The sequence below is a fragment of the Amblyraja radiata genome, chromosome 17 (genome assembly GCF_010909765.2).
Source record: "Amblyraja radiata isolate CabotCenter1 chromosome 17, sAmbRad1.1.pri, whole genome shotgun sequence".
Taxonomy (NCBI): Eukaryota; Metazoa; Chordata; class Chondrichthyes; order Rajiformes; family Rajidae; genus Amblyraja; species Amblyraja radiata.
Window position 1 is genome coordinate 47237766 of NC_045972.1, and position 24991 is coordinate 47262756.

Sequence of the window (24991 nt, forward strand, 5' to 3'; positions counted from 1 at the left end):
TCCCTATCTGATTATACATCTACATGTGCACTGTAATAAGCTGTAAACAGCAATAATGAAAGGGAACCGATGCTCCTCTTTCTAAGCCAGCAAAGCTGAGACCAATTGCAATGCACCGTAATACCATTCCAGCTGAGACCAATTAACTTGAACATTTATGGATTAAATCCAATACTTTTTTGATCTTATGGTGTAGTACATCTAATCATTTGATCTCGGTTCAGACTAATGATGATTTGACTTGCATCCTAACTATATTGTGAAGAATTGCACAAGGACTTTTTTTAATTTTTTTTTAAAGAGATAGCATGGAAACAGGTCCTTCGACCTTCCGAGTCCATGCCAACCATCAATCATTAGTTCACACTAATACAATGTTATCCCACTTTCCCATCCACTCCCTACGCACTAGGGGCAATTTACAAAGGCCAGTTAACCTACAAACCCACAATTCTTTGGGATGCGAGGGGAAACTGGAGCACCCAGAGGAAACCTACATGGTCACAGGGAGAACGTGCAAACTCTACACAGACAGCACCTGAGCCAAGGACCAAACCCGGGTCCCTGGCCCTGTGAGGTTGCAGCTTTACCAGCGACACCACCGTGCAGCCATTTAAAAATCATGATTTGATTAGTTTAGTTTAGTTTCGAGATACAGAGCAGAAACAGGTCCTTCGGCCCACCGGGTCCGCGCCGACCAGCGATCCCCGCACATTAACACTATCCTACACCCACTAGGGACTTTTTTTTACATTTACCAAGGAAATTAACCTACAAACCTGTACGTCTTTGGAGTGTGGGAGGAAACCGAAGATCTCGGTGAAAACCCAATCAGGTCACGGGGAGAACGTACAAACTCCGTACAGACAGCACCCGTAGTCGGGATCGAACCCGGGTCTCCGGCGCTGCATTCGCTGTAAGGTTGCAACTCTACCACTGCGCCACCGTGACCACCCAGAGCCACAGTGACTGCCCTTGCACCACCGTGACCACCCTAAATTCTTACTGCATGTTCAAGCAGTCCAAAATGAAATCAGACTCAGAGTCAAAGGATGGACAAATTGTCAAAAGAACAGGAAATATTTGAGGTTCCATTAGCATAAAGAAGATTTAACTATTGCAGATTTAAAATTTAGATTTTAGTCTACAAAAAAAATGAACATTAGTCACATTGACTGACGGTAATTCAGAACATAAATGTAAATTGCAGTTTAACAACATCTGTCGCAAACATAAATATCTCAATTGTGAGATTACCTTTCATCACAGAATATAGATTGTGTCCTTCAATTGCAGATTAAACAAATTGCAATGTCGTAAAGTTGCGGATCTTGATTTCTATAATGCATGACTTGACACTGGTGACTTGGGGTCGAATAGGACTCGGAACAAAGGAGGATAAGGGGTGATCTTATGGAGGTGTATAAAATCATGAAGGGAATAGATTGGGGGAATGCACAGAATCTTCTATAGTCAGAGGATGGTGAATCTGTGGAATTCTTTGCCACAGAAGGCTGTGAAGGACAAGTCAGTGGACATATTTAAGGCAGAGATAGATACATTCTTGATTAGTACGGGTGTCAAGAGATTATGGGGAGAAGGCAGGAGAATGGGGTTAGAAGGGAAAGACAGATCAGCCATGATTGAATGGAGGAGTAGGTTTGATGGGCCAAATGGCCTAATTCTGCTCCCATCACTTATGATCTTATGAATCTGTTCCCAGGGTAGGGGAGTGAAGAACTAGAGGGTATTGCTTTAAGGTAAGAGGGGAATGGGTCAAATGAGGGTAAGTGGGACTCGCTTCGATGGGGCATTTTGGTTAGCACAGACAAGTTGGCCAAAGGACCCGTTGCTGTAATATATGACTCCATAACTCTATAAATACATTTCATTTTCAATTATAAACTAGCTTACTGGAAGATTAGGTGTCTTACTTGTACATCATTTACAAAAGTGAAAGGCGATAATTTTGCTCGTTTAAACATCTGACATCAGTTCTTCTGCGGTAAATCAAGGACAGCAAAATAAGTCAAGTCAAGAGAGTTTATTGTCATGTGTCCCAGATAGGACAATGAAATTCTTGCTTTGCTGCAGCACGACAGAATATTTTAGGCATAAATACAGATCAGATCAGTGTGACCATATACCATAGGATATATATATATACACACACATAAATACACAGATAAAGTGCAATAGGCTGTTATAGTTCATAGTTTGTTTGAAGTTGTGTTTAATAGTCTGATGACTGTGGGGAAGCAGCTGTTCCTGAACCTGGATGTTGCAGATTTCAGGCTCCTGTACCTTCTACCTGATGGCAGTGGAGAGATGAGTGTGTGGCCAGGATGGTGTGGGTCCTTGATGATGCTGGCAACCTTTTGGAGGCAGCACCTGCGATAGATCCCCTCGACAGTATGGAGGTCAGATGATGGACTGGGCAGTGTTTACAATTTTTTGCAGCCTTTTCCGCTCCTGGGCACTCAGTTTGCCGTACCAAGCCACGGTGCAACCGGTCAGTATGCTCTCTACTGTGCACCTGTAGAAGTTCGAGAGAGTCCTCCTTGACAAACCGACCCTCCGTAATCTTCTCAGGAAGTATTGAATGTTGTTAACTGTTGTTGTTCAGATATGAATGGTTAAAGGCTGAAGAACCAGTGAGCATGTCACTCGTTATAAATTAAAGCACTGCATCATTCAATACAGGTTATCCACAACATTTAAAAACTTATTTAGAGGTTGTTATTGTAGGCAAAAATGATTGTGATCAAAAATGATCGTTAAGATGAAGTGTTGATGAGTAGCAAGTTCTACAATTTTGCTAAGACTAGCTTTCTCGTTGTTATTTAGCTCCAAAGTATTTAATGAAACAAATTAAAAATTGCTCAGCTGCGTATGATAGAATATGAACCGTTGTCGCTGGTTTGTTAGTGCTGAGTCTCTGAATGGAGACCAAGAGACTGCAGACGCTGGAAGCTTCAGTCTGAAGAAGGGTGCAGATCTGAAGAAGGGTCTCGGCCCGAAACGTCACCCATTCCTTCTGTCCAGATATGCTGCCAGTCCCACTGAGATATTCCAATTATTTTGTGTCTATCTGCATATCTGAAACATTATTTGAGTTTGAAAGATTTAATTTTGATTAAACCACACAGCAGTCTATTTTATTGGGTTAATCGCTCTTTATGTGAAGTTATTCCTGGATACAGTTTAACGTTATCTTCTCCTAATTTGGCTGAGCTTCATTATTAATTCACGGATAAAGAATATTTGCCCTTCAAAAAACTCAAAATATTTCTCATCATGATTTCAGTTAATTGCATGGTAGCCTTTTATAGTTTTGTTATATATCGTTTTGATTTATACATTTTTAACACTTACATAAAATTAATTGACAGGCTGTGATTTGCTTTATCCGTTTAGTATTTTTTAATTAAATAATTTTACCAAAAACATTTTAATTAAGTCTACGTGTTAATTTTTTATTTCCCTTTGTTTTGAAAAATTATTCGAGTTATTTTGAACGGAACAACTGTGCCACAAAGAAGGTCTAGCCGTGGAACGTTGTCAGCATCAACCAGCCCAGGGTTTAACAAATGTTAATGCAAATTATACATTACTCTGTATTTTTCCCTTGAATTGTCATGTATTTTGGAGCCTAGCAATTCAGGTGGCCAGAGTTGCATCTAACATAGAATTAAATTGCAGCCTTTTTAAACTATCAGTACAGGTTGTTTGCCTGTCTCTTGTTCCACTTCATTAAAACGAGAACTCAGAGGGCAAGTTTTAGGTTCAAGAATAATAATTTTACATTTCACACAGTTAAAAACTGCTCATTTTTGAATGTTCAAATACCCATCAAAGAAACGGAAAAAAATTTGCGCCTACTGATCGCTCCTGATGGCCCAAAATGTTCTTGCCTTTTGCTGATGGTTCGGTAGAGAAGGGAGGTTGGTATGTGTGATGGTCTGGGCTACATCCACAATTCGCTGCAATTTCTTGGATGCAGCCCAGACCATCACACAAACCAACCTCTCTTCCATTGACTCTGTTTATACCTTGCGCTGCCTCGGCAAGGCCAGCAGCATAATCAAGGAAGAGTCGCATCCTGGCCACTCCCACTTCTCCCCACTCTCACCAGGCAAAAGGTACAGAAGTGTGAAAATGCACACTTCGATTCATGGACAGTTTCTTCCCAGCTGTTATCAGGCAACTGAATCATCCCACCACAACCGGGAGCAGCACTGCACTGCGATCTACCTCTTTGGTGACCCTCAGACTATTCTTGATCAGACTTTGCTGGCTTTACCTGGCACTAAATATTATTCCCATATCATGTATTTATACACTGTAAATGGATCGATTGTAATCATGTATTGTCTTTCTGCTGACTGGTTAGCATGCAACAAAAGCTTTTCACTGTACCTCGGTACATGTGACAATAAACTCAACTGAACTGAGAATAGTTGGTATGGCGCTCCTCCGGAGTCAACTTAGCTTGGACTTCCATGATTTGATGGAAGTCAGAGACAAGTCGAAGATCAGACACCTGTATAGCTGATTTCCAGCTCTACCGCTGACTCATCTCATGGCAGAGATCAATAATCCTTCGGTGAAGAGCAAGATACACCTTGCACCTAGTGACGCAACTTTACAACAGCAATATCAAGGCTTCATTCATTTGAATGGAGTCACTGATCTGGATTAGATGGACAACTGTAGATTGAATCAATATTTGGGGCAGTATAGTGGCGTCACTGGTAAAGCCCCTGCCTCATGCTGCCAGGGGCCTGCATTCTATTCTGATCTTGGGTGCCATCTGTGTGGAGTTTGCACGTTCTCCCTGTAATGGCGGAGGTTTCCTCCAGATGCTCCAATTTCCTCCCACGACTGAAAGATGTGCAGATTGATAGGTTGACCACTGCAAATTTGCCTGTAGAGTTCAGGCGATTGAAAAGATTAGGGGATGAAGAGAGTTGATGAGAATGAGGAGAGAATAAAAATGGGATTAATGTAGGATTAGTATAAAAGGAGACTTGACAGGTGGTGCTGATTCACTGGGCTGCAACTTTGGCTCTATATGTGGTTTGTGTTTTCATTTGTTTTACTTGATCTTAATATTTTCAATGGTTACATTGCAGTTTAAGTAATTGTCTTTACATTTACTGATTTTAATTACTTAAATCCACTTATTATAGAGTTATTTTTGGACGCTGTGCTGCCACAGAAGACATCTGGCTGGAGAAATAGTGCGGGAGGCAAGAAGCAGGTGGACTGGATTGCACACAATCCGGCTTGATATCTACTTTGGCAAGTATGATGCTGATGTGTAAAGAATTTGTCCTCCTACCACCTACCCCACCAGAAATCTACTTAGGTATTAACAAGAGCAAAGTAGGTTAAGCCTGATTCTTTACCTTTTATACATCTGATGTGATATTGAGAAAGCATATGGTTCAATCCTTGACGGATAATGCGTTGATTACCATAAGGTTTGATCTTACCCTGATGAATAATACCACTACAGTATGCTCATCAGCAAGAGGATATCTCGCACGACAGGTTGTATGGGGAATAAATACTGAAGCTCTAATGCCTGCCGAGTTAGAGATGAATGTTGAATGAAATGTGACTTTGGGCACAATGATGTTGTCACCTACAAGTTCTCCAAGATGTACTGTAGGTACATCACATTGTCCGTTACTTTCATGATGACCATCTGGGCCTTCCTGGCCTCAGTCAGGCAGAGCTGGACAAACTCCGCCCAGCTCCAGTTCATGACGGATCCTCACACAATCCTTGCATCTATCTCCAAGTTCACTACCCAACACAAACGTCTCTCTCACATATACAGTATGAGTCAGTGCTTACAGGCAATCAGGAAGAAAACAAACTTTACAGCTAAAAATTGTGGGTTTTAAAGTACTTATTTAACAAAATAGCTGGGCTGAAATAGATATCATCCACCCACCAACTCCCACAAAGTAAGTTATATATCACTGTTACTCCTCCCAACAATTTAACAATTCAGTAAAAATGCTCATTATTTCTGACTCCAAGATCGGTTAGCAAAAACAGAGCTCGCTAAAAAATGTAGCAATTCAGTATAAATGCTCATTATTTCTGACTGCACGCCTGGTTAACAAAAAGAGAGCTCAATATTTCTTAAGAGCACCTATATTTCTAACAGATGGTAAATTGAGAATTCCCAGGAAAAACAGAAATGTGGAGCAAATAGAACAAAAATAATTGGCTTGGTACAACAATTGCAAGACAAAGAGAACCTGAATTAAATAAAAATCAGAAACATTGCAGACACTCTTTCTCCAGAGAAGGACCATATGGAAAGCCTGGCAGAAACAGTTCAAAAGCTGCTATGGCCCATTCTTAGTCACGTGTGTGACCAAAAAATGTGAACAAATGGGGAATACATCTTTCTAATTCTGAGAGCATTACAGGTATATTGCTATGTACTGTATGTAAGATTCATAGTTTTTTCAAAGTTTATCAAGTGAAATATTTATGTTGTGCTGACAATGTTTGTTTGGGGTCAGAGGTCAGATATGACTGGTCGCGTGTGTGACCTCACACGGAAGCATTTTTTCATGACTCAGTTTTATCTTACAAACTCTTGTGAATTTTAAAAAGCTAGAATATTCATATCTTTAGCAGAAATGCATTATAGTTCTGTAGGTGGAAATGAATAAGATTAAATCTCTTACAATAATTTTTTAATGCATTACTTTATGTGATGCCTTTTGGTAACGTGTGTGACATTTGGTTCACTTTCCAAAGAATGGCCCTATACATTCTTGCACACACATACTCCTAAAAAGCAGTTCCTGCCATAATGTTATGTCCACTAAGAATTCAGAAGAGAATGGATACTTGAGGTACAAGTCTTGCGTTAACTGACAGTTGTCACACAATGAAAACTTGTCAGATTTGCTACATTCACTGACCAAAAAACATTCCTATGTTATCGGCATATCAAGTTTGTGAAGAATTTAGAATGCACAAAATACTAGGTCTGTTCCACAATAAATGAGAAGCTGTAAACACAAGGATAGCTTATTTGTAAGAAGGAACTGCAGACGCTGGTTTAAACAGAAGATAGATACAAAAAGCTGGAGTAACTCAGCGGGACAGGCAGCATCTCTGGAGAGAAGGAATCGGTGACCTTTCAGGTCCAGACTGAAGAAGGGTCTCGGAAACGTCACCCATTCCTTCTCTCCAGCTTTTTGCATCTTACGATAGTTTATTTGATTATTAGCAGTTGGAACAAATCCTGCAGGCATCAGAAAAGATGGTTACGTTGCTGCATTTGCAACCCTCATCATAGATTTGCAGATTTTGTCCCCTTGAGAATATTGCCATTTCCCCAGAGAAAAAAATCACTGGTATTGCACATCTCCTCCGACAGATGGCTGTAGCCAGTGTACAGCACAAGTTTACCATTGGGTCAAGCATGCAATCCTACTGTCACAGCATGCTTTGGTTATTCCCTATAGAGTAAAAAAACTGACAAGATTCAGTAGCAAGAGTAGAATTACAAAATTGTATTCTCTGTTGGGGAGACAACCTAGAGACATCATCAATTTAAAACTCTCACAGAATGAGAAGAGCCTTCAAAAATGTAATTATATAAAATAATGCTTATGCTATAACAATTCTATTAATAGCATATTCATGGATATTCGTGACTCGTTCACAATTATAAAAAGTAACCAAAAACTAAATTTGTTTTTCCCTTTCACTCATGAATTTTCACCTTCTAACCCCTAACCAGGGCATAGTTTCTGAAATACCAATATCTTTTGGCACCTTGAACAACAAAAAATAAATGTTAGCAGTGGAAGCACGTCATTTGACTGCAGTGAGCATATAGCCAGTACTTCTACCTTCCTCTAATTATCAACAGGGCTCCTTGGATCGACATCAAGAATATTTTCTCTGGCAACTTCAACATCTCTTTGTGCCAAACACTGAAGTGTTGCTTCAGTTGACTTCTCAAATTAAATACATAACCACAAATTGGACCTTCCTGAACTGAACTTTTCAGTCATTTTGATATTTCTTTATGACATTGGATCTGTTCAACTGACTCAGAGTCTTTCCTGGTTCTCAGGGCAATTCCATTACCATACTTATTTCCCTATGACCTATTCTCTTGTCCATGCCTGTGAAAACCCCCCTCCCCCATCTGATTCACCAAGCAGCCAACTTCAGCACGTATAACTCAGTGGCCAATTAACTCAATAACCAGCATGTCCTTGGAATGTGATAGGAAACCGGAGTGGTCAGGGAAAACAACATGGTCATGGGGAGAACATGCAAAGTGAACACAGACAGCACCGGAGGTCAGGATGGAACACAGAATATTGGTGTTTCAAGACAGCTGCACTACCTGCCACACCATTATATTCTCAGCTGAGGTCTATAAGTTGCTACAGAAACTAACAAACTGCATGCTGCTTCAGCGACTCACCGGACAACCCAATAAAGCTGTATTTTCTCAGTCCCTTGATTAATGAGTCCAGAAAATACTCAACAACTATTGGGGTTATAATATCTCACATTGTGGGAATGGAACTGTGAATTTGCAGATTTAATGCAAATATTTTGCCAAAAAAGCAAAAATACAGATTCCACAAGACAAATTTAGTGTTGAGATAATTTTGATTTTTGCTTCACAATGGAATTTGTTTTGAAATAGAAATGTTTGCTTGAGAGCACCAATGAAGGAAAAACATAATAATACGTGTAATTATTAGTAGCAACTAGTTGTTTTTCTTTGCTGAAAAGACTAATAGACCAATAGAGTATGAAGTAAAATGCTGCAACTGTAACTACACTTACAATGCTGTAATGTGTTTGCTCAGGTAAGCATTAAAAGTCTGAAACACTTATGGACATAAAGCATTTCAAATTTAATTACACAGCACAAAGAATAATTCTGTACAATTACATTTTTGATGCAACAGAGTTGCAGCACAGAGGCATTGTTGTCAAAAGATGGGTAGCATATACCAAAATAGATGGTCCAAAATAGTGTCGAAGCAAGTATCTAACAAAAGCATCATTGTACCTAAGCAATAACAAACTTTGCGGGATGGTAATATAAAAGTCACACATGGTCATGTTTCATTCAAAGTAGCAATCCATGTTGAATTTGCCTTGACTAGAAATTAGTTATTTAAATTGAGCAAAATTTTTTTTAAAGTTATCCTTATTGGCATCATTCCAACAAAACTGCTTGAGGAAGATCCTGAAGACTAGCTACAGACACCACATCACAAACGAGGAAACTGCAACAAAGCCTCTCAGCCAGGACATAGAGGTACGCAGGATTAAATTTGCAGGACATGTACTCCGAATGTCACCAGAACGCGCAGCTAAGATAGCAATGACATGGCAACCTGACAGAAGGAGGAAAAGAGGCCGACCAAAACTCACATGGAGGCGAACATTCCAGAAGGATTTGTAAGCCCGGATCGCAAGCCTATCGAGGGTGGAAGACGTCACACATAACCGAACAGAATGGCGAAAGCTTGCTGCCCAATGCACTCAACAGTGTGGGAGGAATTAAGTCTAAGTCTAAGTAATTGGCATCTGACGTTCATTATACACCAAGGTGGGAAATAAATAAAATGTGTGACACCAAAATTTTAAATCACAACATTATCATCATTCAACTAGGTCACGACCTTGGTCCAAATGACGCCAAGGCAACAATATGATCGCAGAACGATAAACCTATTAGTGTATCACAGATATTTCTACTTCATGATCTTTTATGAATTGTACATGAAAATAGCCACAAGTGATATGCCTACAGAAAAAAATGTGGCAAGCAATTACAATAGCAGAGAAATGGAAATTGGCATTCCCTATTCATTCAAATGAATATTCAATCAATAAGCTACATCCGTTCTTCTTCCAAGGATATTAATTTTATTCCAATTTTTTTTACATAACCAGATTAGAAGACACAATGTCTAAAATTATAAATACACACTTGTTAACAAAAAGATTTTTTGCACTAGCAATTTCTTTAAAAAATAATATATTCACAAAGCTATATAGGATATGTCTTCCACCTATTTTCATATAATTAGCAAACTTGGAAACTTTATATTTTGTTCCCCCCCTCATGTAAGTAGCAAACAATTGAGGGGCAGGGATTGAAACACAGGGGTCCTCCACTGGTTACATCTCTCCAGCATTGAAAAAGACCCATTCACTCCAACTGTTTATTTTCTATGTGATAACCAGTTTTCAATCTATGCGAACACACTTCCTCCAATACCTTAATCCCATCCTTTAATGCGGCACCATATCAAATGTTTTTTTGGAAATCCAAATACATTACTTCTACAGCAAAAAAAATCCTGATGTGACTCCTCTCCCTCAATGGTTCCAATTATCCTCCTCCTTGCTCAGCAAATTCCAACACTGGCGACCTTTGTGATCTTGCTTATATCCCACAAGCTGCTGTCTGTGCATTCACTTTCCTCTCCCCTCCTCCTGGTTCTTTGGCTTTTTCTCCTATTCTTCTTCCACCTATTACCCCACTTGCCTTTATCTCCAATTCCACCTTTCCCGCTGCCACCAAGCTCCATTTGCCCATCACCTTTTACCCCTCCTCATTCCACCCATTAGTTACTGGCTTGTCTGACTACCTTCTCCTTATACTTCCCATCTTCCCTCTCTCCTCTCAGTCCTGATGCAAGGTTTCAACCCAGAAATTCGACAATTCCTTTCCTCCCCAGATGTTGCCTGATCCGCTGAGCTTCTCCAGCAGTTTTCTGCAGAACATCTACAGATTCCCTCTATCAACATTCCCTGTCATATTATCAACAAATTCAAGCACATTTATTAAACACGATTTACGTTTTTAAAAAACACACAAAGTTTCATTATATTCAGCTTCCATAAATTATGAGTTATTTCTCCTTTATTATTGACTAGCATTTTGACAACAACAGATCTGGTCTAAAGATCCAAAGAAATGCAGATGCAGGCGAGTCTGAAGAACGGTCCCAACCAATCTATTGATGTCTTCCAGAGATGCTGCCTGACCCACTGAGTTATTCCAGCACTTTGTCCGTTTCAACCTAAAAAGATCCCTGCCTACTGTCTTCTGAGTTTTTTGAACAAATGGATTTAAGCAAATTTATTTAATTATTTGCATTTCAAGTCATGACCTTGGATCAATAGTTCAGGCCCCTTGAAACTAGCCCAGTAGCTCAATGGGGTGGGAGATTGCAACCTTCACGTGGTCCACCCTGTTTCGACTAGTGCAATCAACCCAACGTGCACAAACAAATAGATCAAATAAAACAAGTTGACGTACAACTTTAGGCTGTGCACGCAATATATAAGAAGAAGTAGCGCAATTACTATCCTCGATTTATCCCACTTGATTTATGGGCTTCAATGGACAGGCTTTACAGAAAGGAAAAACTTGTAAAACTGGATATTGAAACATAAAAATTCCAGCAGAGGTGTACTCACCTGTAAGCAAGTGCAACTGCCCAAATACCGGCAGCACAATAAAGGCAATCTCGAACTCTTGCGTGATCGCATTTGCCGACTGTTTTTGTGGGAAAAAGACCTGTTGCAGCATTCTGATAGTTCAGTATAGTCGATTTTACTGAAAAGAAACAAATAATTGATTCAGAAATAGTCGAGCTACTGTGTCTGTCTGCATAGTTGGTGAAAAACCATTTACTTAAGTATAATGCAAGAATATTAGTAAAGTTTAAAAATGTATTTTATTCATTGGCAATCAATGAATTCATAGGTACAATTGAAACTTGGAATCATAGCTGGTAGGAAAGATTTTCAGCCTGCTATCTCTAAGTGAAGTTGGATACATCTACAAATTGTAACTATAAAATGAGCTGGATGGACTTGTGTGTTTTTCATATACATAGAAACATAGAAAATAGGTTCAGGAGGCCATTCGGCCCTTCGAGCCAGCACCGCCATTCATTGTGATCATGGCTGATCGTCCCCTATCAATAAGCCTTCTCCCCATATCCCTTGACTCCACTAGCCCCTAGAGCTCTATCTAACTCTATGTGCATATAATGTGTGTCCTTCCTCATTCGTCCATGGGTGTTTCTTATGATTTTAATTCTAAATAATTCTAAATAATCTTACAATAAAGATTAGAATCGTTGAGCTCTGAAAAAAAGAGCAAGAACGTAGCTCCCTTACACTAAACATCCCAAACGCATCTCAGCAAAGTAAATACATCTTAAGTTGTTCAGTTGTACTGCTGCTGCTGCTGCTGCAAATAAAAATTTCATTGTTCCATTTCAGGACGTATAACAATAAAACACTCTCGACTCCTAAGTCTAGGCACTGTTGAGATGTGAGAAAAAACAAAACAAATACGAGGGAAAACAGGTTGTTCATTAACAGTTAAGTCCCCGAAACAATTTTTATTTTTGAGACGTTGAGTGATTAAATAATCATCACAGCACCAAAGATGGATAACTTGCTTCTCTCCTCCAAACAGTGACTTCAATTTTTCACATCCTCCTGAGATCAAGATTTCACGCTGAAGTTTGTAGCAGGCAGGCAGCCCCGACTCAAAGCTGCGGTGGAAGGTCAGCCTAAATTTTTGAACTCAAGTCAAGAGGGGATGGTGAGAAATCATAGGATTCAGAATGAGCTGGCCAACTAGAAATAACGTTGGCTTGGTGGTGGGAACCAGAGGTTAGTAGTGGAGGGTTATCTTTTAAGATTGGAGGCTTGTGATTGGTGCTGTGCCACATGGATGTTGTTTGTCTATTAATGATTGCAGGAGGAATGATTAATAAGATTGTATGTGACATCAAAATTGGTGGTATCGTGGGCAATGAATAGGCTGTCTAAGGTTACAACGTCTAAGGTTAGGGCGGCACAATAGCACAGCGGTAGAGTTGCTGCCTTACAGCGCCAGAGGCCTAGGTTTGATCCTGTCTGTACAGAGTTTGTACGTTCTCCCTGTGACCGTGCAGGGTTTCTCCGGATACTCCAGTTTCCTCGGAAAAAACCCCAAAGATGTACAGGTTTGGAGATGAATTAGCTTCGGTAATGTTGTAAAATTGTCCCTAGTGTGTAGGATAGTGTTGGTGTATGGGATGATCATTGGTTGGCACGTACCTGGTGGGCCAAAGATCGTGTTTCCGCGCTGTATCTCTAAAGTCTAAAGTAAAGTCTAAACAGGATCAAGATGAACTGCTAAAGTAGGCATGGGAATGACAGATGTATTTAACTCAGACAAGTGCAAAAATTTGGGAATTCCAGAGATTCGCAATCTTCTTACCATTTCACTCATCAATGAGTTATCCCTCATTTGAGTCTGTGAATTCAAGTTTCAGACATCGAATCAAGAAGAAATATTATCCCTGCATTTACCCAGTCAAGCACCACCAGAAAGTTGTATGCACGAGTAAGATTAAACCTCAGCGTTCTGATCTGTGGACTGTATTGGGCCAGTTTCCCTCGTCCCAGCAATCAACGTTGTGATTCTTCATTGCACTCCTTTTATCACTAGTACATCTGTATGTAGACAGACCAGACTTGGACATCATATTCCAGATGCAGGGCACAACATCTTTATTCTTAAACTCAGACCTTCTCACAATGAAGGCCGACATGCTATTTTTCTTCCTAACAGATTGTGGTACCTTGCATGTCAGCTTTTCGCAATTTGTGTGCAAGTACTGCCAGGTCTCTCTGAACTCCTACAGCATTTAATCACTCACGATTTAAAAATGCTCTGCCATTGAATTTGCTTGACCAAAGTAGGCCTCACATTTTTCACATATTTATATTAATCAGTTTAACTGTTCCATCCAACTATGCTAACAGATATGCTGATCATGCCTCCACTACCCCCTCTGGCATTCACTTCAAATTCCAGCTTTTTTTTTGGGAGATAAAAACCAATGCATCATCAACACATTTCCTGCAGGTGTATGCTGTACATTAGCAATTTCTGGTCCATGGTATTATATGAGATTTGGCACATCAAATCTGTCCCATTCCTTCAATAATTTCCGTGCAATCTAGTCTTGCTCATTTGTCCATCAATTGCCTTATGATTCTCCCATTACCCATCTATAATGGGGCTAAATGCAGTCGCCGTTGAAACTACCAGCACATCTTTGGGATGTGGGAGAAAATTGGAGCACACGGGAGGATACCAACGGTTCACAGGGAGTATCTGTGAATTTGGAGGTCGGGATCAAAGCTGGGTCACTGAAACTGTAACTAGTAAACACATTTATTCCTTATTTTAACTGCACCTTGAAAGGGTTACTTCTTTCGCAAATAAACAAAATTTACCCGACACCTTCATTTACCGACTAAAACTTTGGAATGATAAATGCCCGTTTACCACTCCTGATCTTTTTTTAATATAATCATGGGAAGAAATACATTCCTGGAGTTAGAGCAAGTGAGGGTGGGGAAAAATAATGTTTTCCAGTTCCAACTATTCAGGCAATATTCCTAACTTCCAGTTTATAACCCTTCCACCCAGCAGAGAACTTGTTAACCTTCTAAAATCCAGGGTCAGGAACAGACACTGTAGTGGCCTGGACGTGGTCAGAAAAGGCTAGACGCCAGGCAGGTTCAAAGGTTCTTTAATGATAGTTGTGAGCATCCACTCACAACGAGTTCCACCGAAGGGATGATAAACTCACATAAAACCCCTGGGCAGAAACCGGAAGCCTGTGGGCAGTCCAATATCCCTATCCCACAAGTGCCGAGGGGGATGACCCAAGGAGTGGCCTAATATCCGGGGACCGCCACAGGAACCCCCCCCCCCAAGAACCGGAGGCACCAAACGTGTGAGGCGACCAGCCCGGGCGCGCACCGTGCCCGGCACAGGAACCGGCAACTGTCCAACAGGTGGAGAGGACGGAGCAGCCACTGGAAGAGGTACTGCAACGTCTTCGGCAGACGGTGGGCAAGCTGGCACCGGTGCCCACGTCTCCTCATGGGTCCTTCCGTCCGCACGTTCCCTCTGCTCTGGAGGACTGCCAGTTCGTCTTCCTACGCAGGGATGCTCATCGGACACCTCTCCAGCGGCCGTACGAGGGTCCCTTCCGGGTCCTGGAACATGACCGCCACAATACTTTCCTACAACAATCAGGTTCTTGAACTGACCTGCACAACTCTAATCCTACTTCACAATTGTGGAATTGTTTTCTAATTGTGTGTTGCACTATTATCTTGGGTTTATTTGTACACAGTTTTTTTCTTTTCACTGCATTATAGAATGGGTGAGTACATTATGTATAATTTATGGTTTTGTGCGTTGCCTATGTGACTGTGATTGCGCTGTGAGCAAGAAATGTTATTGTATCTATACCTCACCGTACATGACAATAATCTCAACTTAGTTTAGTTTATTGTCATGTGTACCGAGGTACAGTGAATAGATGTTGTTGAGTACTAACCAGTAAGCAGAAAGGCAATACATGATTACAAAAGAGCCATTTGCAATGTACAGACACATGATAAGGGAATAACGTTTAGTGCAAGGTACAGATCTGAGGGGAGTTTAAGAAGATCATAGTTAAAGTAAGAAATGTTGCTGCAGGAATAGAGATTTAAGAGTGTGGTGCGATTGCAATTCAATTTTATAGATCTGCTTCTGGGGCTAGCGCACAAATAGTCGCCTGGGTTGGGCACCATCTTGGAACTTGACTTGACTAATAAGAGAAACTAATTAGGCTTTCTAAGTTTCATATATTGACATGTGGCAGCAATCGGAATCAAGTCCATTTAACCTTGTAAAACAAGTTACAAATCCAATGGGATTTCTTCAACATTTATTTACGCAATTACATTTGAAACAACTAGGTGGATATATATCATTTTGCTGTCCAATTCAATCCAAAAGCATCATCTCAAAATGTATTAATCAACAATAACCAGAGTTCAATGTATGATCAGGAATGGGACCGTGACTGCAAAAAGGAAAGTAAATATTACGTTTCCAATGGGCAAGGGAAAACAGATTAGATTTAAGCAGCAGCCAAAACTAAGAATGAGAATTTAAAATAGCATCTAGAAACTTCTGTCATTAATCCCACAAGAAAAACTGCAGTTATACTTACTTTTAATAAACAATTAGTGGCATTGCAAATTGGACCATGATGTGCACACATCACTTTGGTCACGGTCTCTGCTCTACATGTTCTGTGCCTTGCTCTGCATGATCCCTGTGGTTGCACAAGGATTACAGGGCCTTGTGGGTCCAATTAAGCTGGAAGCAAAAACGCTGCAGTGCTCTTGCAGATAAAAGAGTAATTTGTACTACTTTCAATTTATACTCTATTCATTGCTTAGGATGTGACCTCAGCAGCCAAATCGAGATTTTTTATTCTGTCTTCTGCCTTTCTCTTCTCAAACTATTCCAGTGACATTCAATGGAATATTTTGATTAAACACAAAAACAATTTCAAATTAGGACTTCAAATCACTGTTCATATAATTTTTTGTTCACTTTTTTACAGTAATGTTACCATCACTTAGTTTTCCTTTCTACCCATCTTGTACATCTTAAACCAACTGGGTTTATCATAATAACAATATTCTTCATCTGTTGTCTGTTAGATCCTTCCTTCTTTTCAAGTCACAAGGCTCCCAAAATAAAGTGCAAGAAAACTTAAATTCAAGTAAATTACTCATGATAAAACAGTAGGTGGACAAAAAAACTCAGCGGGTGAGGCAGCATCTATGGAGCGAAGGAAAAGGTGATGTATCGGGTCGACACCCTTCTTCAGGCTTAAGGCTTCAGTCTGAAGAAGGGTCTCCACCTGAAACATCACCTTTTCTGAGTCTGATGAAGGGTCTCGACCCGAAACGTCACTTTTCCTTGACATTAGATATGAATTATATTACTTTGAGCATAGAATACCATATGCATTGCATTTCTGGATTTACAAAATGCAAATTAATTGTACGATTAAAACGAAATTGCTGGAAATGGATAGGTGAAAAGCCTCATGAAACCCAAACTCAGCAGTAGTGTATATGAATAGTACATTATGGTGAATGCACAGACAGACACCATAATTGAATGAGTTAGCTGGAAAAAAATAGAAGTCAAGTCAAGTCAAGTCAAGTTTATTTGTCACATACACATACGAGATGTGAAGTGAAATGAAAGTGGCAATGCTCGCGGACTTTTGTGCAAAAGACAAACAACCAAACAAACTATAAACACAATCATAACACACATATTCTTTTACATAATAAATAATGGAAGGAAAAACGTTCAGTAGAGTTAGTCCCTGGTGATCAGAATCAAGAAATCCTGCAGTTCAGAATCCTTTAGCTTATATTTTAAATATATTTTTAATCTGGCACAATGCTTTGTAGAAAAATGAAATTAATCAAGTAATTATGACATCTGATTTAACACATTTCCTGTCATACCTTTACCCTACTATTTGTCAAGTTTCTTCAAATGCACTGCAAACAAATGGAATAATAAATAAATCTGTCACATAATAGTCACTGATATCTGTAATTTAAACAGGCCTGATTTAATTAAAATCATTATGTGGTCCCCTTGTACTCTCTTACCATTTCAAAGAAGTACCTACAAATGAAAAAAATATCACCTGCTAATGAGAATCAGTAATGTTCAAGTGCATGGAAATAAATGAATCCATTTTGTTATGAAATGAATAATCATAAAAAGAGGCCAACCACTACTGCCTGAAGAAGAATAGCTTGACACCTAAATGGCTTCACTATTATAAATATCACCAGCAATGAACAACATTAAACATCAAAAGTTTAATTAAACAATTTTAATACTAATTCTCCCAGTTTTTCGGAGAGCTTGAAAACCGTTTCAGATGGACAACCAACAGTATTTTCTTCATTAATAATTAACAATTTTATAATAATATCAATAATAACAATATAAATTGTCACTGAATACATTTTTATTATATCTCGTACTACAAATGTTGGTATTTATCACACCCAAAGCTATCAAATACTATGATTGGACCATCACCAAAACAGACTCAGCAACCATTTCCCCACTTCACAATTTGGCATAATATCCAGGCCCTTGCTATGTCTTCCGCCTTCCATAGGTGCTGCTGAGAATCCGAGGCCTTCGGAGGTGCCGCTGAGAAGCTAAGGCTGGAGCCTCACGGGTCAGAACATGGGCCTCGTGAGTCAGGGCCTCGCGTGTTGGAGCCTCATGGGTCGGAGTTGGAGCCTCGCGTGTCGACAAAGCCCACAGCCCCCGAGTCTGCAAAGCCCACCGCTGGGGCCTGGATCGGCGCCACGGAGGCATCCGTAGAGGACCCGGCAGCAGTACTGGAGAGGTCGGTGCGGCGGTCATGATGGCGCCGACCGACTGACATGCGGTAGTGAGGACGCCGCTGCTGGGGGAAGGAACAAAGGAGGACAAGGCCTGGGGAGACTGCCATGAGCATGGGGAAAGAACAACGGAGACCCAGCATAGGGGTACCGCCGTGAGTGAGGGTGGGGTGGGGGGGAAAAAGAACAATTGACAATGGAGGACCCGGCATGGGGGAGGGGGGGGAGAACAAAGGGGAACCTGGCGTGGGAGTACTTTGTAACTCTGTAAGTGCCTTTTATGGGCGACTATTTCCATACCTTGGGTATGCAAGCAAAGAATTTCCCTGTGACTTGTTGCATGTGACAATAACATATTCAATTCAACTCAACATGAGGCCCAAATCCTTCTCAGCTTAGTGTCCTGTGGATTTGTAGGGAAAAGTATCAGGGACAAATGTATTGGATACTGAATAGTTCAAAGTGAGATGTGGGTGGAATATTACACATAGTGGTGTAGGTGGAAATGCAGGAACAGAGTTGGATTGATTTTTTGGAGGTCTGATCAAATCAAATGATGTAGCCTTAAAATAACAAATATTTGTCGCTTTAGATTTTTCTTATGCTAATACTTCCTTCTTTCTCTGTTACACTAAGAGACACCTCTGCTTCAAACCATTCCAACTTCAAGAAAGCTCCTGAATGTCATACTGTAATTGTGATGCTAAAGTGAGAAAAGGATCACAAGTCCGTTTTGGTGCTGATGTATTTGATCTCGCACTTTGTGATGAAAGCAAATGACCCATAATAACCTGGGCATCTGCAATGACCAGTAACTCAACTGAACCAGCTACTTCAGTACAATAACTACAAGAACAGGTCAGATACTGAGAATCCTTCAGCAGCTGACTCAACTCCTGACATTACAAGGTCTTTTATCATCTACAAGTAGGCTGTGGGCCGAGCATCAAAAATGTGTCTAGAAATAGGATTTCGTGACCCAAGTCACCAAACTACATGAAATTTTCACATATTGTGTAAATAAATTTATATAAATCACCCCTGAAACTCGATATGAAGAAGACTTGCACATTTTTTATTAAATTAGAGAAAAACCGGAATAATGTCGGGAATTTTTTAGTCCAATCAAAGCACATTTAACATTGAGTTGTCTGCCAGTTGGCCAATCACGCGCTTTGTTTCAGGCTAGCACACAAAATGGCTGAGGGGGCTTCACAGATGCCTGTTTTACTGGAGATTCCGATGTGTTGTTCTGTGGAATAAATGTCGTGGAAACTTGCAGCAGGTAATTGTATTTAGTGGGAAAAGCATTAAAAAGGCTGAAGAAAGTGCTGCGAAATGGATTAAAGTGCAAGAAAGCCTTCAAAGTCCCTGCTGATGTGCTGGAACACAAAGAAGGCCCCCATGAATCAACTCTAACTGAAAGGTAAGACTAAAGTCTGAATTTACGAAAATCTATCTGTATGGACTTTAATTAATTTAATTGCACCATTTTATAATGTGAATAAATTCATTCATTCATTCCTTATTCATTCATTCACTCACTCACTTACTCATTCATTCATTCATTCATGAAATTGAGGGCCTAAACTATAACACAGTCAATTAAACATTGTCACTAATGCCAGCTTGTTGTAGAGTAATAAGTCTTTAACAAATAATCTAGGAACTGCCTGCGAAAACTTACCGGGAAAAAGTGCTCCGACCGCGGGGCCTAGGTACTCGCGGTAAAGTGAAGCCGCGGTCTCAATTAATAAGCGGCCGATTCGCGATCGCGGAGCCGCGGATCATCTCCGCGGGCGGGGGGGGAGGAGGCTGTACATAGTGCCGTCTGTAGCGATCGTTTTCAGACCCCGATAACGTGAGAAAAACGAATGGATATCGATCGCTCTTTACCGCGAGTACCTAGGTCCCGCGATCGGAGCACTTTTTCCCGGTAAGTTTTCGCAGGCAGCTCCGAGATTATTTGTTAAAGACTTATTACTCTACAACAAGCTGGCATTAGTGACAATGTTTAATTGACTGTGTTATAGTTTAGGCCCTCAATTTCATGAATGAATGAATAAGTGAGTGAGTGAATGAATGAATAAGGAATGAATGAATGAATGAATGAATGAATTTATTCACATTATAAAATGGTGCAATTAAATTAATTAAAGTCCATACAGATAGATTTTCGTAAATTCAGATTTTAGTCTTACCTTTCAGTTAGAGTTGATTCATGGGGGCCTTCTTTGTGTTCCAGCACATCAGCAGGGACTTTGAAGGCTTTCTTGCACTTTAATCCACTTCGCAGCACTTTCTTCAGCCTTTTTAATGCTTTTCCCACTAAATACAATTACCTGCTGCAAGTTTCCACGACATTTATTCCACAGAACAACACATCGGAATCTCCAGTAAAACAGGCATCTGTGAAGCCCCCTCAGCTATTTTGTGTGCTAGCCTGAAACAAAGCGCGTGATTGGCCAACTGGCAGACAACTCAATGTTAAATGTGCTTTGATTGGACTAAAAAATTCCCGACATTTTTCCGTTTTTTCTCTAATTTAATAAAAATGTGCAAGTCTTCTTCATATCGAGTTTCAGGGGTGATTTATATAATTTTTTTTACACAATATGTGAAAATTTCATGTAGTTTGGTGACTTGGGTCACGAAACTGCAGAATAAAGCTCCTCGGCCCACAGCCTAAAGGCAATGCTCAGGAGCATGATGGAATACTTATATTGATAACCCATCTACTACCCTACATGTTCTCTCCACCACTGGTACACAGGGATGGGCAATAAAAGGTGGTCTTGCTGGCTACAGACAAGTCCAAGAAAAAAAGAGTAACTAAAAAAACTCCCATGGCAATATTTAAAAAAGCAGGACTTCAGAACAGGTCAATTCTCCCTCTTGAATCATCACCATTAATCAATAATTTATTTAATCTTCTCACTATGGAATATTGTTTCACATAAATTGGCTTCTGGATTTGCCGTAAAAGGGACAATAACCACCTCTTATTTGCTGTGAAGCATTGTTTGAAAAATCAAAAAATAAAAATCTAGTAAAATTAAAACTCCATTGAACGACTCTTGTACCAGACCAACAGACTTTCACAACTATTGGATATTAATACATCAAAACACTTTCAACACTTAAAAGATGTTGCATAGTATAATAAATGTTCCAATGAACAAAGCGAGTTTAAAGGGAGCACATGGAACAGAACCTGATGAGCCAGATGAACCTGATGAGCCAGATTGGGATTTTTAAACAATAAGATAGCAGATTATCAGTGTTTTACTGTATATAAACGCAAATTATTTCTGTTGACCTATCACATGTAGCGACATCTTACTAAAAAATTCAGAAACAAATGACAGTAATTTCATGTTTTCCAACAAGAGAGATTGGTAGTCCTGATGAAAGGGAAGATAACTGGAGACCTTTTTGCAAAGTGATCCATGATCACAACGTAATTGGTCACTGTTCCCTTATTTCTACCTTTCACTTCCGCCCAAGGCTTGATTGCTTAAACATCCAGCATGCAGAAAATAATATATTACAAATTAAAAAGTCAGAAGTTTAAACTTTGCATTGTAACATCTTACCAAATCTGTAATATCCGTCAAGTTTGTCCAACAAATTCACTTCCTCCGGTGCATGAATTAGCACGGTTTTAGCAGGTTCATACACAGAGTCTAAAGAAAATTAAAACAATATTTTTCAATCATATCAGTGGATAGAACAAACCGTGCACACAAATATCAATCCTCATTAGTATCATTGTACAGGCTTAATTTAGTGCATATCAAAACATAATCATTCTGTTAACAAATTAAAGATCCTGCAGTTATATAACAACTTTTTTGTTTAAACATTACACCTGCTCAATACTGAACACCTTCATTACTCCTGCATGAAGAAAATTTGTGGGAAATTTAAAATTCCAATTCTACTACCACAAAAGAGTGTCATCCATTTGTCTTTCCTATTGACATTTTCCTAACAGATTTATCATTGATGTGCAACAATTGCTCCAAAAGAGACCTGCACATATCAATTTCTGAATATTCCGCACAAATAATGGTTTGCTGGCAAGTGTGGCGGTTTCAGGATACTTTCCAACAAGAATAGTGTGTGACTACATGTAGATTATGGTGTAGCACATTATAAAACTGATGGGAAATGATCCAAGGGTGCATTGATTGAAAATTGAGATAGCAAATGTAACAATGAGGTTATTTGGCAGGAAATGGTGTTGAATAGCCTGATGGGACTGAAGGCTGATAAATCCCCAGGGCCTGATGGTCTGCATCCCAGGGTACTTAAGGAAGTGGCTCTAGAAATCGTGGACGCATTGGTGATCATTTTCTAATGTTCTATAGATTTAGGATCAGTTCCTGTGGTAGCTTATGTTATCCCACTTTTTAAGAAGGGAGGGAGAGAGAAAACAGGGAATTAGAGACCAGTTAGCCTGACATCGGTGGTGGGGAAGATGCAAGAGTCAATTATAAAAGATGAAATAGCGGCAGATTTGGATAGCAGTAACAGGATCAGTCCGAGTCAGCATGGATTTACGAAGTGGAAATCATGCTTGACTAATCTTCTGGTATTTTTTTGAGGATGCAACTAGGACAGTGGACAAGGTAGAGGCAGTGAATGTAGTGTACCTGGACTTTCAGAAAGCCTTTGATAATGTTCCATATAGGAGATTAGTGGGCAAATTTAGAGCACATGGTATCGGGGGTAGGGTACTGACATGGATAGAAAATTGGTTGGACAGGAAACAAATAGGGATTAACAGGTCCCTTTCAGAATGGCAGGTAGTGACTAGTGGGGTACCGCAAGGCTCGGTGCTGGGACCGCAGTTATTTACAATATACATTAATGATTTAGATGAAGGGATTAAAAGTATAATTAGTAAATTTGCAATGACACAAGGCTGGGTGGCAGTGTGAACAGTGAGAAGGATGCTATGAGGATGAGGGTGACTTGGACAGGTTGGGCGAGTGGCCAGATGCATGGCAGAGCAGTTGAATGTGGATACATGTGAGGTTATCCACTTTGGTGGCAAAAACAGGAAGGCAGATTATTATCTGAATGGTGTCAAGTTAGGAAAAGAGGAAGTACAACGAGATCTGGGTGTCCTTGTTCATCAGTCACTGAAATTAAGCATGCAGGTACAGCAGGCAGTGAAGAAAGCTAATAGCATGTTGGCCTTCATAACAAGAGGAGTTGAGTTTAGGAGCAAAGAGGTCCTTCTGCAGTTGTACAGGTGGCCTAGTGAGACCACATCTGGAGTATTGTGTGCAGTTTTGGCCTCCAAATTTGAGGAAGGACATTCTTGCTGTTGAGGGAGTGCAGCATAGGTTCACGAGGTTAATTCCTGGGATGGCGGGACTGTCATATGTTGAAAGAATGGAGCGACTGGGCTTGTATACACTGGAATTTAGAAGGATGAGAGGAGTTCTTACTAAAACATATAAGATTAACCATATAACAATTACAGCACGGAAACAGGCCATCTCGACCCCTCTAGTCCGTGCCGAACACATAAGATTATTGAGGGATTGGACATGCTAGAGGCAGGAAACATGTTCCCGATGCTGGGGGAGTCCAGAACCAGGGGCCACATTTAAGAATAAGGGATAGGCCATTTAGAATAGAGATGAGGAAACCTTTTTCACCCAAAGAGTTGTGAATCTGTGGAATTCTCTGCCTCAGAATATAGGGAGGAATATAGGGATGCAGCTTGTCAAGACATGGGAATTTAGTGGTTTCCAATTCTATTAGTATTTCCAACACGTTTTTATCCCGATACTAAATTTCTTTCATTGCCCCATTCACCATAACTGTCATCCTCCATTAACTCCGTGAGGCTTTCTGCCTTATTCTATACTTTCTGTTCAACCTTTTTTTTTCCTAAAAAAAGATTTGTGCTTATTGATTAACTTTAGAGTTGCTGCTTAACAGCAAATGTAGCACCGGAGGCCCGGGTCCAAACCTGACTACAGGTTCTGTCTGTAAGGAGTTTGTACGTTCTCCACGTGACCTGCGTGGATTTTCTCCGAGATCTTCGGTTTCCTCACACACTCCAAAAACGTACAGGTTTGTAGGTTAATTGACTTGGTATGAATGTAAATTGTCCCTCGTGGGAGTAGGATAGTGTTGATCCACGATAGCGGGGATCACTGGTCAGGGCGGACCCGGTGGGCCAAAGGGCCTGTTTCCGCGCTGTATCTCTAAACTAAAACTAAACTTCTATTTCCTCATCTAAAATGTTAAACATTTACATACTTTTCTTCCCCTACCAGTCCCCACGTGTCTTAAAAGGGAAATCTGTTTGCCCTCATGGTTGACATCCAGAATTCCTTAAATGCTTCTCAAAATATAAAACATGCCAAAAGTGATCTTTCATTGTTTTTTTAAATGCTCTTTTTCACTTGCTCATGGGTATTTTGGAAAGCTCAGCTTTTATTGTAAATAATCACCTATGTACAAACATATGACATATAAGTAGCTTGCCATTTGATACACAACACCTTTTGAGAAATATTCCAAAGCAAGTGTCACTGAGTCAACAGCATCACTGCCACCCACACGTCCGTTACACTAAAGGAAACAATTACTTGTTTGCGGCGCGCTACAGCAC

The 24991-nt window shown here is 40.1% G+C and overlaps 1 protein-coding gene across 4 annotated transcripts in view; it reads right to left on the reverse strand.

Annotated features, from left to right (window-relative positions):
• Positions 1-24991, reverse strand: part of phkb (phosphorylase kinase regulatory subunit beta) — a 149677-nt gene that overhangs the window by 118473 nt on the left and 6213 nt on the right. For all 4 annotated transcript variants that reach the window (XR_004414549.1, XM_033036399.1, XM_033036397.1 and 1 more), the window contains 2 exons: positions 21948-22037; positions 11512-11650 (listed from right to left, as the gene is read on the reverse strand). Coding sequence is in view for 3 of the 4 variants with exons in the window: in XM_033036399.1 (XP_032892290.1) it covers positions 11512-11650; positions 21948-22037 (229 nt within the window). In the remaining variant the exon portion in view is untranslated. The remainder of the gene's footprint in view (positions 1-11511; positions 11651-21947; positions 22038-24991) is intronic.